The 13,533-nt window shown below is 40.4% G+C and overlaps 1 protein-coding gene across 1 annotated transcript in view; it reads right to left on the reverse strand.

The window, feature by feature from the left end:
• LOC101864343 (sulfotransferase 1C4) overlaps nt 1–4,999 on the reverse strand; it is an 8,399-nt gene extending 3,400 nt beyond the window's left edge. The window contains exons 1-3 of the mRNA XM_013089178.2: nt 4,771–4,999; nt 2,953–3,162; nt 867–1,031 (exon numbers count right to left, since the gene is read on the reverse strand). Of these exons, the coding sequence (XP_012944632.1) occupies nt 867–1,031; nt 2,953–3,162; nt 4,771–4,890 (495 nt within the window). The 5' untranslated portion in view covers nt 4,891–4,999. The remainder of the gene's footprint in view (nt 1–866; nt 1,032–2,952; nt 3,163–4,770) is intronic.
• Between the last annotated feature and the right edge of the window lie 8,534 nt (nt 5,000–13,533).

Raw genomic sequence — 13,533 nt, forward strand, 5'->3', positions numbered from 1 at the left:
GCAAAAGTGAACAACTTGTGTTTCGCGCGCTCATATCACCTTAGCAGTTGCGAGCGCCGTAAAACCTTATACTATACTATACTAGAAGACATTTAACTAGACATTAATAAACACGTTTATAAAACCAACAGTTCCCCGCCTGACAGAGATTTAGATACTAAAACATTGTGTGTTGGCACGGAATGTAAAAAAAAAAACGCGTCTAAACTCCTCTATTAATTCTTACTTGATTCAACCTCTTGTAACCGATATAAGCCTTATAATTTTAATGCAGTTTTTATGTAAAATTTTTAACTCCCTTCGAAATGTACTTTGAAAGGGCAGGGGACTCTCATGGTCTAGAGGTTACGGTGTTCACCTCTCATTCAATAGGTCCCGGGTTCAAAAAATGAGAACGACGGAAAATTTTCTTCTCTAAAATTTCCTCCTTTCCCCTCCTTTCCTGGTCTTTAATCATGTTCAGTCGTATGCTTTCGTCTCCATTTTCTGACCCCCCCCCCCCTTTTCCCCCCCCCCCCCTTTTTTCGCCCCCCCCCCCCCCCCAAGCCCTCTTCTGTGCCCCTGACTCTTTCTGCAGCCTTTCTACTACTACTCCTGGTTTCTTCTTACTGCTGTCTGTCAGCCACACCCTGAGCTTAGGGTAAGCAAGATCTAACACCTAGCCTTCTCGGATAAGGGCTAAAAATCTCGGAGTCCCGTGTGCAAGTTGCGCACGTTAAAGATTCTTTGGTGGTCCAAAATCGATAAGAGTAGGATTTGGCCGCCACCTGGGCAAAATTCAAAATTTATTTCCAGTTGCGAGCGCCGTAAAACACCAAAACAAACAGAAAAAGGGCATGTAAAACATTACACACATATAAACAAACCACCAACCTAGGCAGATAGTTAGAGAAGTCCGTGTTGTTATATCCGTACGGCGGGATCCTAGTATGGTGGTAGAAGAAGGAGACTGCCACGTCTTTGGGGTTTCTGTACATATGGATCACCTTGACGCCTTTCTTTAAGATGTCTTTGGGCTGGTTCTCGAAGAACTGAGGAAATGGAAAGCAATCATGGTAACAACAAACATGTAGGTGGTTGGCGGGTGCTCTGAGTGGTTTGCCGTTTTTTTCAGATCTAGTATCCATCGTCCTCATCTCTCCTCCTTCTTCTCTTTGCATGATACTCTCTTGAAGCGTGCTCATATGACCTTATGCAGTTGCGAGCGCCGTAAAACACAAAAACAAAACCTCTCTAGAAGCACCAGGGGCAAGGGGTCTACATTATCAAATAATTACTGCTTCCCTTCTGTAATTTGGGAGCATCGTCGCCGTGATATACATCCATAGACGTAGCCTTATAAATTTAAATAATTTAAATTTGAGCCGTGTGCACAACACTCAAAACAGTTTTATTGCAACAGAAATACCCTGTTCATCCCTTTCGGGCCACTGTCATAAGTAGTCACAAGCACTGATTATGTAAGCTAACAATTGGTTGTTGTTGTTGTTGTTGTTGTTGTTGTTGTTGTTGTTTTTGTTTTTTTGTGTTTTTTCGCATGTTTGTTTGTTTGTTTGTTTTTTAACTCGACTTTTTACAGCTCAAAAATCAGATCATGAGATAATTTCCTGGCCACGAATAGCTATCTAAGACAGCCGAACTTGAAAGCCAAAGTATTTATATATATTATTTGTCATTTTGTCATTTCTCCTTCTTTGCCTTCTGTTTGTGTATTCAAATCTTTAGTTAAATTTACTGTTGAAAAATCTTGAGACCATTATTCCCACCGTATATTGGTTATAATTACGTGGTGTTTTTTTCCGAATGTTTGGGCCGCAGACCATTGTTAGAAAATGGCCGTATACATTTAAATAGTAATAGACGTTCAGGAAATCATTAATGAGCAGTGTGCACTACACTCGACACTGTTTCATTTCCACATAAATACTCGGTTCACGGAGGGTGCGGTGGCGGAGCGGTTAGTGCCCTCGTCTGCAAAGCGGAAAGTCCGGGTTCGAGCCTCGGTTCGGACACGGATTTTTTTCGCCCCCTCCTGCCCACCAAGCAGTCATGGGTACCAGACTTCGAGTTGGGGAAGTAAAGACGGCGGGGAAAGGAACTGGCCACACTACCACAATATGCTGAAGGCCCAGAAAGTTGCCTCACTGACAAGGCAATCCCCAATGTCTGGATCTGATGCAGGAACAACTTCACTGTACTCTGTTTACCCCCTTTGACCACTCTCATAATCAGTCACAAGTACTGATTATGACTGTAAGCTAACATTAAAATGGCAGAGTCTACGTCAGAAAGGTGAGAGCGGACTGACTCCTAACAATCTCATGACTGCTATAAGTGCTTGGGTGTTGTTTTTTTACCTCAATTTCTTACCACCCTGTAATCGGTTCATGGCATAATATTACATCGACTCCTGGCCGCGAAAGGCTAGATAAAGACAGCCAAATTTGAAGCCAAATTGATAACATTATATATTTAGTTATGTTACTTCTGTTTCTTTGGCTTTTGTTTGGGTATTCCCATCTTTATTTGCATATTTTACTGTTTGAAAAAATCTCGAGATAATCATTCCATCCTGAAGTGGTAATAACAAATTAATGAGATATCGAATATTTTGACGGTTCAACAAACAGCATGACTTTCAGGATTTGTTTTCATTTACAATTCAGTGATGCCACCTCGAATACGAAGCTTTGCTTATTATGGTCTCCTTGTGGGGAAGATTTTCATTTGTGGCCTTATCTGTATCTGGTTCTTTGTCTCTCTTTGATTACCCTGTCAAACAAGTTAACCTTCGCCCCTGTTTCTCAGGTCCCTAAACGTTCCCTAAACATTGTTAACGACCAAGACAAATTTCTCCCTGCGAGATGAATAACGATTGTCATTGTCATTGTCATTGTTTACTGGTGGTATTTTCCCATAAAGCATTTAGCGTTGACAAAATAATAATCTCACCTCATGGTTGTTGAGAAGTCGAGGCGATGGAAGGTCGGATATATCGCCATTACCGAAACATTTGGAGGCTTCCATCATGAACTGTTCTTTGTCCACTTTGTCCGCAGTTGTCTTGCCAGTCACCAGGAGACGGGAGACCTCCCACACCCAGTGACAGCCGGACTTGGGGTAGGAGCACAGGATGATGTCATCCTCCCGGAGTGGGCAGTCCTGGAAGGGACATAGTAGGTCAGGAACAGATATTGGTTGTATAATAATATACATAATATACTTGACTGACTTCAACATTGATACCTCCACATGGATGAGCCTGACTTCTAACAGACCCAGCTGTAGAGCAGCAGTCACAGTACGCAGCAAATCCACAAACTATCATAACGTAAAATTTTTCAAATTCTTCTATTTCGCTAGAGATATAATATGCTCTTCTGCGGATGTGTGGGCCATAGTCAAACATTGGCGATCGAACTATTATTAATATGAGTGCATATTATTATGTACGTATTGACAAGCAAATATGTTTTGAACATATATCTCTCATTCAAAAAATTGAAGGCAAACGAGGATGGGGTAGAGCTAGATAAACTTATTTGGAAAAACTTAGCAGGTAGGTGACGGGAAAACACAAGGATAATAATATAGCATAGGTATTTTTAGCGCATCCAAGTGGGAAAGTCAACAGAGAACCATGATCTGGCCTTTTGTGATAATGAAACGCACAGTTTGTGTAAATAATATGCAAGAGGAGAAATGATAAGTGGTCGTTTGTACAGGTATCCCTCTCTCACAGGGTTGGCCCTGATAGTCAGGGCCGAAGCCTGCCTCCTAAATGATCTAAATTATTGTCAATGGGGTGTAAATAAGCCTACCTTTTAAAATATGACGTAAAAAGGTGAGGGGGGGGGTGGAGAAAGAAAGAAAGAAAAAAAAAGAGAGAGAGAGAGAGAGAGAGAGAGAGAGAGAGAGAGAGAGAGCAAAAGAGAGAAACAGGTTGATAGCTCAGCGAGTACTATACTAGACAATAGTATTTCGTCCCTAATTAGGATCTCCAAGGAGGTGTTCCTAGACTTGGGTTATGTGATGAGTTTTCACGGTTCTCCACCAATCTGGGTGGGTCCTATCGGAGATGGGCGTCAAATTTGGAGCGTTAATTTGTGCGCCAAACCAAAGACTTCTCTCTCTCTCTCTCTCTCTCTCTCTCTCTCTCTCTCTCTCTCTCTCTCTCTCTCTCTCTCTCTCTCTCTCTCTCTCTCTCTCTCTCTCAGAGGAGCGGGTTCGCGCAGTGTGAAACGAGGTGAATGATTGCTCCTGTGACCGCCATTTTTACTATTGTAAATTATATTACTAGAAAAAATTATTAATATATGTGAAGCTGTCCCTTGTTTACGTGGTCCCGACGGTTATGTGGAACTTCGGATGATTTGATCTTTTTTTTTTTTTCTCACCCGACATCAAGTGATCCGTAGTCGACTGTATTTTTCTCTGTATTTTTGTGCTTTTCACGAACACGAACAATGATGATGATGATGATGATGATGATGATGAGGAGGAGGAGGAGGAGGAGGAGGAGGAGGAGGAGGAGGACGAGGAGAAGAAGAAAAAAGGAGGAAGAGGAGGAGGAGGAGGAGGGGTTCAGGAGAAGGAGAAATAAGCAAAGAAGGGAGAAGAGAAAGAAAAGGTCGACGAGGACAAAGAAGGAGAAGAGGGAAGAGTAGTGGCAGGAACAATGGGAAAAGTATCAGAATTAGGAGCGGAGGATGAGGCGAATGAGGAGAGGAAGGAAAAGGAAGACGGTGCATTTTTTAACAATCAACTCACCGGCATATTCTCCATCATATCTTGGCTAAACTCAGACATTCCAAAGTACTGCGGCTTTTTCTCATGAACATACAGGTTCATAGAATAACCCAGATAATCCTTCACCTTCTGAACAGGCATCGTGGCTGCTAGGTTTTGGTTCAAATCTCTTAACTCAAACGCGAATCACACACAGAGGAGCAACTGTCACTGTCGTCAGATTTTAGTCCGAACTTTGTGGCTTTGAGGGGGTGAGCCAGTGAATGAAGACAATTTCACATTGAGGGTTTAGCACGATGCAGGCTGGTTTATATACGACTGGTGAATTTGGGACGGGATGAACTATATTTCGAGGGGGGGGGGATAAAGAACTGGAACGCAGGTAAGCATGGAAAGGACGGGGCATGTGTATTTTTGTCCACAAAAGTAAACAGTACCCTAACGAATATAGGGAAGAGCCGGCAGAACTGGGACGCTCTTTGGCTTGTCACAAATATTAACAGTCTATTCTCTTTCACTTGTTAAACTCAGATTTGATATGAGCATATAAGTTAAACGTGAAACAACACCCAAAGTACAATAACACAAAAAGCATATGCAGTTATTTTTCAAATCAATAATAGGATTATTTATGGTTTAAAACATGGTATACGCGTTTGAACTGGGACAGTGGCAGCTAAATTGGGACGGTGATTTTTAAAAAATTGTTAATTTATATATCAATCTTTTTTTGGGGGGGGGGGGTGAAGTGGGACATGGTTTAGCGGGTGGTAGGAGGTGATACTGGGGTGGTTGGAGATAAGGCTTATGTCTCTTGATCTTGCAGTGGTCGATCAGTTACAGCTGACAGCAAAAATTCATCGCCTTTAAATAGCAATTCATTCAGAGGCCAGATCCCTGAGACTCAGAAGCCAGACACAATGCTTTCAGGGGTGGTTGCCTTGATCCGTGCATTGCTCATCAAAGATGCCATTGTTGTAGATGGTAATGTTCTTTCCTGGATTTTGGAGCATGGAGCTGTTCGTATGGGATCACAGAGAGTCCTATCAAATGTCTGTGTTGAATTGCTTGTGTGTGGTGGAAAGGGGATTACATGCACAAAGTTCTTTATGGCAAGTTCAATAGACAGCATTGACAAATGACTCTGGTGAGTGCCCATTATTGAAATCGCTCGATTGTCCTTGCTAGAACAAGCAAAAGCAATCTAGTGTTCTAATACAAGACAGAGATGACGCTCACTTGGACGTGAAACGAGCTTGGAAGGATGGTCCAGGACAGAGATAAATTAAATGGAAGGAGCTTGTATGTGGTCTATACCCTGCCAGGGGTGAAAGGCATGGATGAGGAATGCTTTGGGAAAATGTCTTAAGTTCATTCGTCGACTGGTAATCACTAAGCTAAGACAAATCTGGACGTAGTGGTAAAAAAAAATGGAATAACCATTCTTTACCAGTGTCTGTATTGTCATTTCAAAACTCTGGAACGTTCACATTGTCCTGTATTGCCATTTCATTCCATAGGTTAACGCACGTGTCTGGTTTGTTGTGAGGTCATAAAACGTGTCTTTAGATAATCGGTGAGTGTCCATTTTTGTGCTTCAGAGAAGTCCTGTTTGTGTGTGTGAGTGTGTGTGTGTGTGAGTGTGTGTGTGTGTGAGTGAGTGTGTGTGTATGTGTGTGTGTGTGTGAGTGTGTGTGTGTGTGTGTGTGTATGTGTGTGAGTGTGTGTGTGCGTGTGTGTGCGAGCGATGAATTATATGACCCTACATTAACGTTCCCATTGCAAAAAAAAATAACGGAAGGTGATATGGAACACTTACTTTTCAAAGTATTTTACACGCACAATTAACAATAACTATATAATATTTCCAGTAGCACTTCGAAGCAATTACAAGAACATGTCGTCATTTGGATACTTTTCATGTGTAGGGATGTATTAAAATTGTCAAGAGAGCAGTTCGACGATGTCTGTAATAAACTAGTAAAACAATTTCTACTAGAATCTTTTCTTTTTCTTGTCTGACAATATAATAATATATTCTGTGTTTTACCCTTTAAAGGTCTACAAGCTATCAATAATATCTTCTATGGACGCTACGATAAACTGAATGCTGATTTGTCCTCTAGCAAGCCCGCTTTTGACGTAATAAATCGTTGTGCATGACAGCTTAGTACAATTTTCTCGGAGTAAAAAGGGGACCGAACAATGTACCTAGTAAATTATCTCTTTACAAAAACACCTTTTCATAAATACATGATTTGTCTCAACCATTGTCTGTTTCGAAGTGTACGTATAATGTTTTTAAAGAATGATACAGGTTTTTTTGTGGGTTTTTTTTCCTTTGCTGAAAACTTTTGCGTTTAGGACTCATGACATTTACTCATCTGGCCGACGAAATGTGGTATTACAAATCTAAAACTACATAGCAGGCTAATCGTATAATATGGTCGATCTTAAAGACAAGCGCTCTAACCCAGATTTCTGGGGCTTCCAGAAATCTTGACCTATACCAAAAGTGGGCATTGCCCTACCTATAGGATAGGAGATGTTTGGTTTCATTGGTCCGTATATTCGTTTGGTTATAGAGAAAACTCTCGTTGTCTTTTAAAGAAACTGAAGAAGGGGCAGAAACTTTACCTTCGATTTTCTCAAAACAGTTTTTTTCAGGATAGCCCCCTTGTGCTTAAAAGCGACCATATTATTTACCACGTGCCAACATGAGAACGTAAAGCGTACACTTATTGCACCCTGCTCCATCATGATGCAACAATTTTGTAGTGGGTGAGTTGAACTTTCAGGAGAACTGGAACATGGGTGTAGTAAAGTGGGACCCTGTCTCCCAGTAATCTCCTGACCTTGGGTACACGTCAAGTTTGATTCTTTATAAATATTTAAGAGTTAGTACTCACCTTCTCACATATGATTGTCTAATAAAAATTAATTTATGACTATATGAAACATACTCATTCAGCTGAAGTTTAACATAATATTCGACAGAGGGATACAGAAACTGGTCGTGGAAGGGTTTAGCAAAACTGGGCGTCTTTTAAACTTGATAACGGAAACAGAAAGTTAAAGGGATATAGATCTAACAACAATCAAGTCTGGAAGGTTGGTGACGACGACAGACAGACAGACAGACAGACAGACAGACAGACAGACAATCATTCACCCACATATGCACATGCATATACACACACAGCGTGCACACACACACACATACACACACATACTCACACAAACACGTATACACATACACACAATACACACGCACGTACACACTTATATATTTTTAACATTTATTTTATTTTGGTAAATATTTTTTTTGAACCACAACCACACACACAGCACCACTCACAAACACACACAGACATACGCACACACACACACACACACACACACACACACACACACACACACACATACACACACACACACACACACACACACACACATACACACACACACACACACACACACACACACACACACACACAAACACACACACACACACAACTCAAAATGAACAGTGGGAGAAAACTCGTGGGGCGAGGGGACAGCAAGCAGGAGGTTTTCAGAGGACGAGCCCGCTTCAGGCAAATGGTTCGACCTTAACTACCTGTCGCTCGAAGGTGGGCCACACTCAAGTCATAACTCCCAAGTGCTCTCCTGCTATTTATTTTTTCTTTCCTTTTTTTTTGGTAAGTGTTTTACGGTGCTCGCAACTGCATTAGGTCATATGAGCGCGTGGGACACATTAAACTTTTTCAGTTGGCAGGAAATTTTGAATTTTGACCCGTGTTCCGGCCGATTTTAGATCACCAAGGGATCTTTAACGTGTGCACGGTCCTGTCGGAGATGGACGTGAAACTCGGAGGTCCTGCCTCTTTAAAAAAAATTAACAATGATGTTGACAGGGGTGTAAAACCTATACCATTTTACTTACTCCTACTTACCGTTTCTTCAGTCCATATAATATCTTTGCGCAATATATAAAGGAGGGAGTGGAGAGAACTGGGACGCAGGTAAACTTGAACAAGGCCCAAAACATGTCATTTTGTGGACCAAAATTAACCGTACATAAATGAATGTACTACTTATTACTATGAATTTTGTTTGCTGTTACATTCCTTTAACTTTATGTTTCTGTTTTGAAGTTCCAGAGACCACTTAGTTTTGCAAGATTTTTCAAGACCACTGTCTGTCTCTCTGCTTCGACTTCGAATGTGTTGAACTTCAGCTAAAGGTAAGTTTCATTTAGTATAGTAATATATCAACTTTATTAGACAATCATATTGTGACAGGGTGATTACTAACTCTTAAATATGTATAAAGAATCAAACTTGGCGTGTCCCCATGGTCAGGAGATTACTGGGAGACAGTGTCCCACTTCACCCCCCGCATATGTCCCATTTCTCCTTTAAGATAACGTTCAATTCATCTCCAGTGCAAAGTTAATGCATCAAGGTGGAACAGGGTATCATAAGCGTATATTGTGTGGTTCCTGTTGGCAAGCACCGAATAAATTATGTAGTATTATTAGCCTGCTATGAGGTTTTAGATTTCTAATACCACTTTCTTTACACACACACACACACACACACACACACACACACACACACACACACACACACGCATGCACACACTCACAGGTCAAGACGCCTCACACACGTATACACAAGCACATACAAACTCTATTTGATATACAGACGAATACGCACAAGCACACTCACAATCGCCCATTCAAACACCTACACTTTCAGTTTTTACAAATGGCCTACATAAAAGTGTGTTGACATTGGTTGCTGACACACGATCTCGAAGCAGAATGCACGATGCAGATTTTCCTGGGCCATGCTGAGCTTGATGACGCTGTGTCTGTCTGTCTGTCTGTCTGTCTGTCTGTCTGTCTGTCTGTCTGTCTGTCTGTCTGTCTGTCTGTCTGTCTGTCTGTTTGTCTGTCATGAAGCTTGCTATATCCTGGACAGTAGACATAGAGGAGGGAGATTGCCCAAGTATTACTCCCCCCCCCCCCCCTCCAGATCTTGACTTCCTTGTTGAAATGCTAGAAGAAAAAAAGACAGGGTCAACACGTTTGGAATCAAGGATGGTATAGTCCCTGCACTATTTACAATGTATACACAACCACTTGCTGTTGAAATACAAAAGTATCAACTCAGCTACCATTTTTACGCTGATGATGTGGATAAATTCATCCATGCGACACCGATGAATTCATAGAAAGAGAAGAAAAATGCATTCGAAGATTGGAAAAAATGTCTGTGTAAAAATGAATTTATGCTAACGGAAATAAAAACGTTAACCATCCTATACGGTAGTTCAAAAAATCTAGATGATGTTAATAGAGGCCAGTTAGAAACTGAAAACACAAGTATAGCCTTTTTCCGCTAAGGCCAAGAACCTTGGTATCTATTTAAATTCAGGCATGTCTGTGGACAACCAAGTAAATCATGTCACTCGATGTATGTACCTTAATCTCACAGGAATCAGTAAGATAAGGGACATTATATCAAACGATATTGCATGCATGCTCTCTGTCTCTCTTGTCTTTTCAAAATTTGACTATTGCAATTCTGTTCTGTCTGGTATCTCATGTGAGAGAATGAGGAAATTGCATATGGCCCAAAATAACATCGCAAAACTAGTTCTGAAGAAAAAGAAAAAAGATCCCGCATCAAAAATGTTGAAAGCTCTGCTTTCGCTTCCATTTGATAAAAGAATCGAATATAAAGTTTCTGCCCTCTTTTATAAATATCTTAACTATAATGCTAAATCCTAGTTGTCAGAGGGCCCATAGAAGAAGAATGAAATTAAGATCTTTTGGTGAGAGACGTTTCTCACTTTTTGGTCCTAAAATTTGGAACTCCTTGCCCCAGGACCTCAGAGGAATAACAAATCCTAATACGTTCAAGCGATTGCATTAAATTCATTTGTTTGATTTTTAATAGCTGTGTGTTATTAAGTATTGGGGCTCCCGCGGTCTTGAGGCATGGTGTTCGCCTCTCATTCAATAGGTCCCGGGTTCGAAACCTGACTGCGAGGGAGCATGTTCTTCTCTAAAATGCCCTCCTTTCATTTCCGTTCCTGCTCTCTAATCATGATCTGTCCTGTTTTTTTCTTCACCACTTTCTCCCCCCCCCCCCACCCCCCACCCCCACCCCATAAAAACATTTTTAAATCTCTCTCTAAATATCTATCGCATTGATTAAAAAACATAAGGGACTTTAGTTGACATTTGAATACATTGAACGATTTGCTCTCTCTTAAACTACTGGACAAATCATTCCCCATCTTGGGGCCTTGATATTCATATGCCCTTTCACCCATTGTTTTAAGTTTCATAGATGGTAAAAGAAATGTCTTTTTGTCAGCTTATGACATTAAATGGAGTGTACAGATTCAACATATTTGATTAATTTGATGGCGTATTATCATTCAAGCATTTGTGACATAGAGCGGCCAACTTGTATATAATTCTTTTCTCAACAGAAAGTCAGTGAAGTGTCTGTAAAAGAGGTGTAGCAGAGTCTCGCTTTCTTGTCTGTAAAACTAAACGTGCAGCATTGTCTTGGAGAGTATGAAGTCGTTTAACTTTCTCCATTGATATTCATGATAAAAATGAGTTACAATAATCAGGTCTTGATAAAACTAAGCTATTTACGAATGAAGCATTATACTTAGTACTGATTAGATGACGTATGTTACAGAATTTTCTTATCTTTAAATACATGTAGCTGATCCGATGATTTACCTCAGCCGACATTGACAAACTTCAATCAAAATATAGGCTAAGATTCTTAACTTTTTTTTGAAAATGTTATTTCAGCATCACCATTTTTCATGTGATTGTGGTCAACCTCATTAAGACTTTGCACTGTTTGTCACATTGGTTTCTGTTTTATCATCATTCAACATCACTTTGTTTTTGTTCATCCAGGAAATACATTTTTTGTCATGGTGGACAAGTTTATGTAAGTTGGTAAACGTTGTTGAGCCATAAATAAATGTGGGTATCAACAGCAAAGAAATGATACTTTTAGTCCTTCCTGGACAAGTGGTCGAGTATAAATAATGGGCAAAACTGGGCCAAGGACTGAGCCGTGGGTGACCTATACATAGGAGCATGATCTGATGACTTAAGCGCTTTAATAGCAACCGATTCGCATCGATTTGACAGGTAAGAACAAAACCAAGGGTAGTCCCAGATGTTCCGAAAGACACTTCCAAATGCTTTATAACATATGATGGCCAATTACATTAAACGCTGCTTGTAGATCTAAAAGGCTCAGCAAAACAGACTGGAGTGGTTCCAACAGATTGTTCTCTTGTAAGTGATGACGAAGTTGCTCGAGGACTTTTTAATCATTGTTGATAGAAAAGGTACTAGTAGATTTGAAACAGGTCTGTAGTTCTTAGATACTTTCTGATCTAGGTTTTGTTTCTCTAGCAGAGGTTTAACAAGAGCAATTTTAAACAAATCTGGTACTGAGCCACACTCTATACTAGAGAACCATTAAGCTTGGAGATATATAAACATATTTCTGAGGTCGAAATGACAACAGAGTGTCTGGAGAGGAACAGGTCATTCTATTGTCCTCTTCGGGCGATGGCGATTCGCTAAACCGCTACACCACAGACGATGGTAATTTTCGGTCTTGAGAGAGACTGAAATTCATAGCTTTTGCTGTGTAGGCCAGCCTCAATGTCACCCCCCCCCCCACCCTCCTCACCCAAAAACTACCTGGCTAACAAAAAGCATCAGCGTGGACAGCATTCAGACAATCCATAAAACTTTCAGAATCGAAAAAAAAATGTGTTCAGACTTTTTATTTGCAGATAATTCCAATTCAACACTTCTTGTATTCCTTTGTTTGTAACTCTAATTATCATCCTGATTCTTTCTTCTTCTGCTTCACCCACTCACGAACTGACTCATTCATTCCCTCATTTACACACTTACAAACCTCGTCACTCACCCACAAACTCTCTAATTCCCCTCCTCACTCACTAACTCAAAAGCTCACTCACTTGCTCCCAAACTCACTCACTCACAAATTCTCACTCCCCCACATCTACCTCACATTAAGGCCTAGCGCACACAAAGAAAACTTTCAAATGTCGCACAGCTGAGAGCAGGCAAAATATTATGAGGTAGATTCTGCACACTCCTCTCTCTTTGTTGCTAAGTGACGTCAGACTTCGCAACCATGAGAAGGGTAGAATTGCTCCTATAGTGTGCACGAGGTCTAACATGTTTATATAAATATGCGAATAAATATATCCATAAAAACAAATTATACAAACAAACTCTATTGCAATGTATGTAGAAACCTGTAAAATGTACAAAATGTAAATATAGATAGATTTTAAAAATAAATATAATATTTGCAAATATATGTATAAGGCCCGTTATAAAAAAATATATTTCTTTGGTCATGAGCATCTGTCAACAAAGAAAACAATAAGTCTAAGTCTATTCTTAAACACTGGCAAAGAAAATATTATTGTGCATGTTGTGCATGGTTCAGAGTTCAAATCTCATATTTAAATGTGTAGACCTTTGAGGCTCCCATCTTACTCCTAGTGATGTGGTCAAACCATTCGCTCTGAGCCACCGTGAAGTGATTTTTCCAGTCTCCGACTTTGCCTGGAACAAAATTCAAAAACAAAACGTTCATATGAATTATTATAGCAGAACTATTTTGTACTGTGAATATTGCTTCAGACATTAGTGGTAGTAGTAGTAGCAGCAGCAGCAGCAGC

This window comes from Aplysia californica, unplaced genomic scaffold (genome assembly GCF_000002075.1).
Source record: "Aplysia californica isolate F4 #8 unplaced genomic scaffold, AplCal3.0 scaffold00887, whole genome shotgun sequence".
Taxonomy (NCBI): Eukaryota; Metazoa; Mollusca; class Gastropoda; order Aplysiida; family Aplysiidae; genus Aplysia; species Aplysia californica.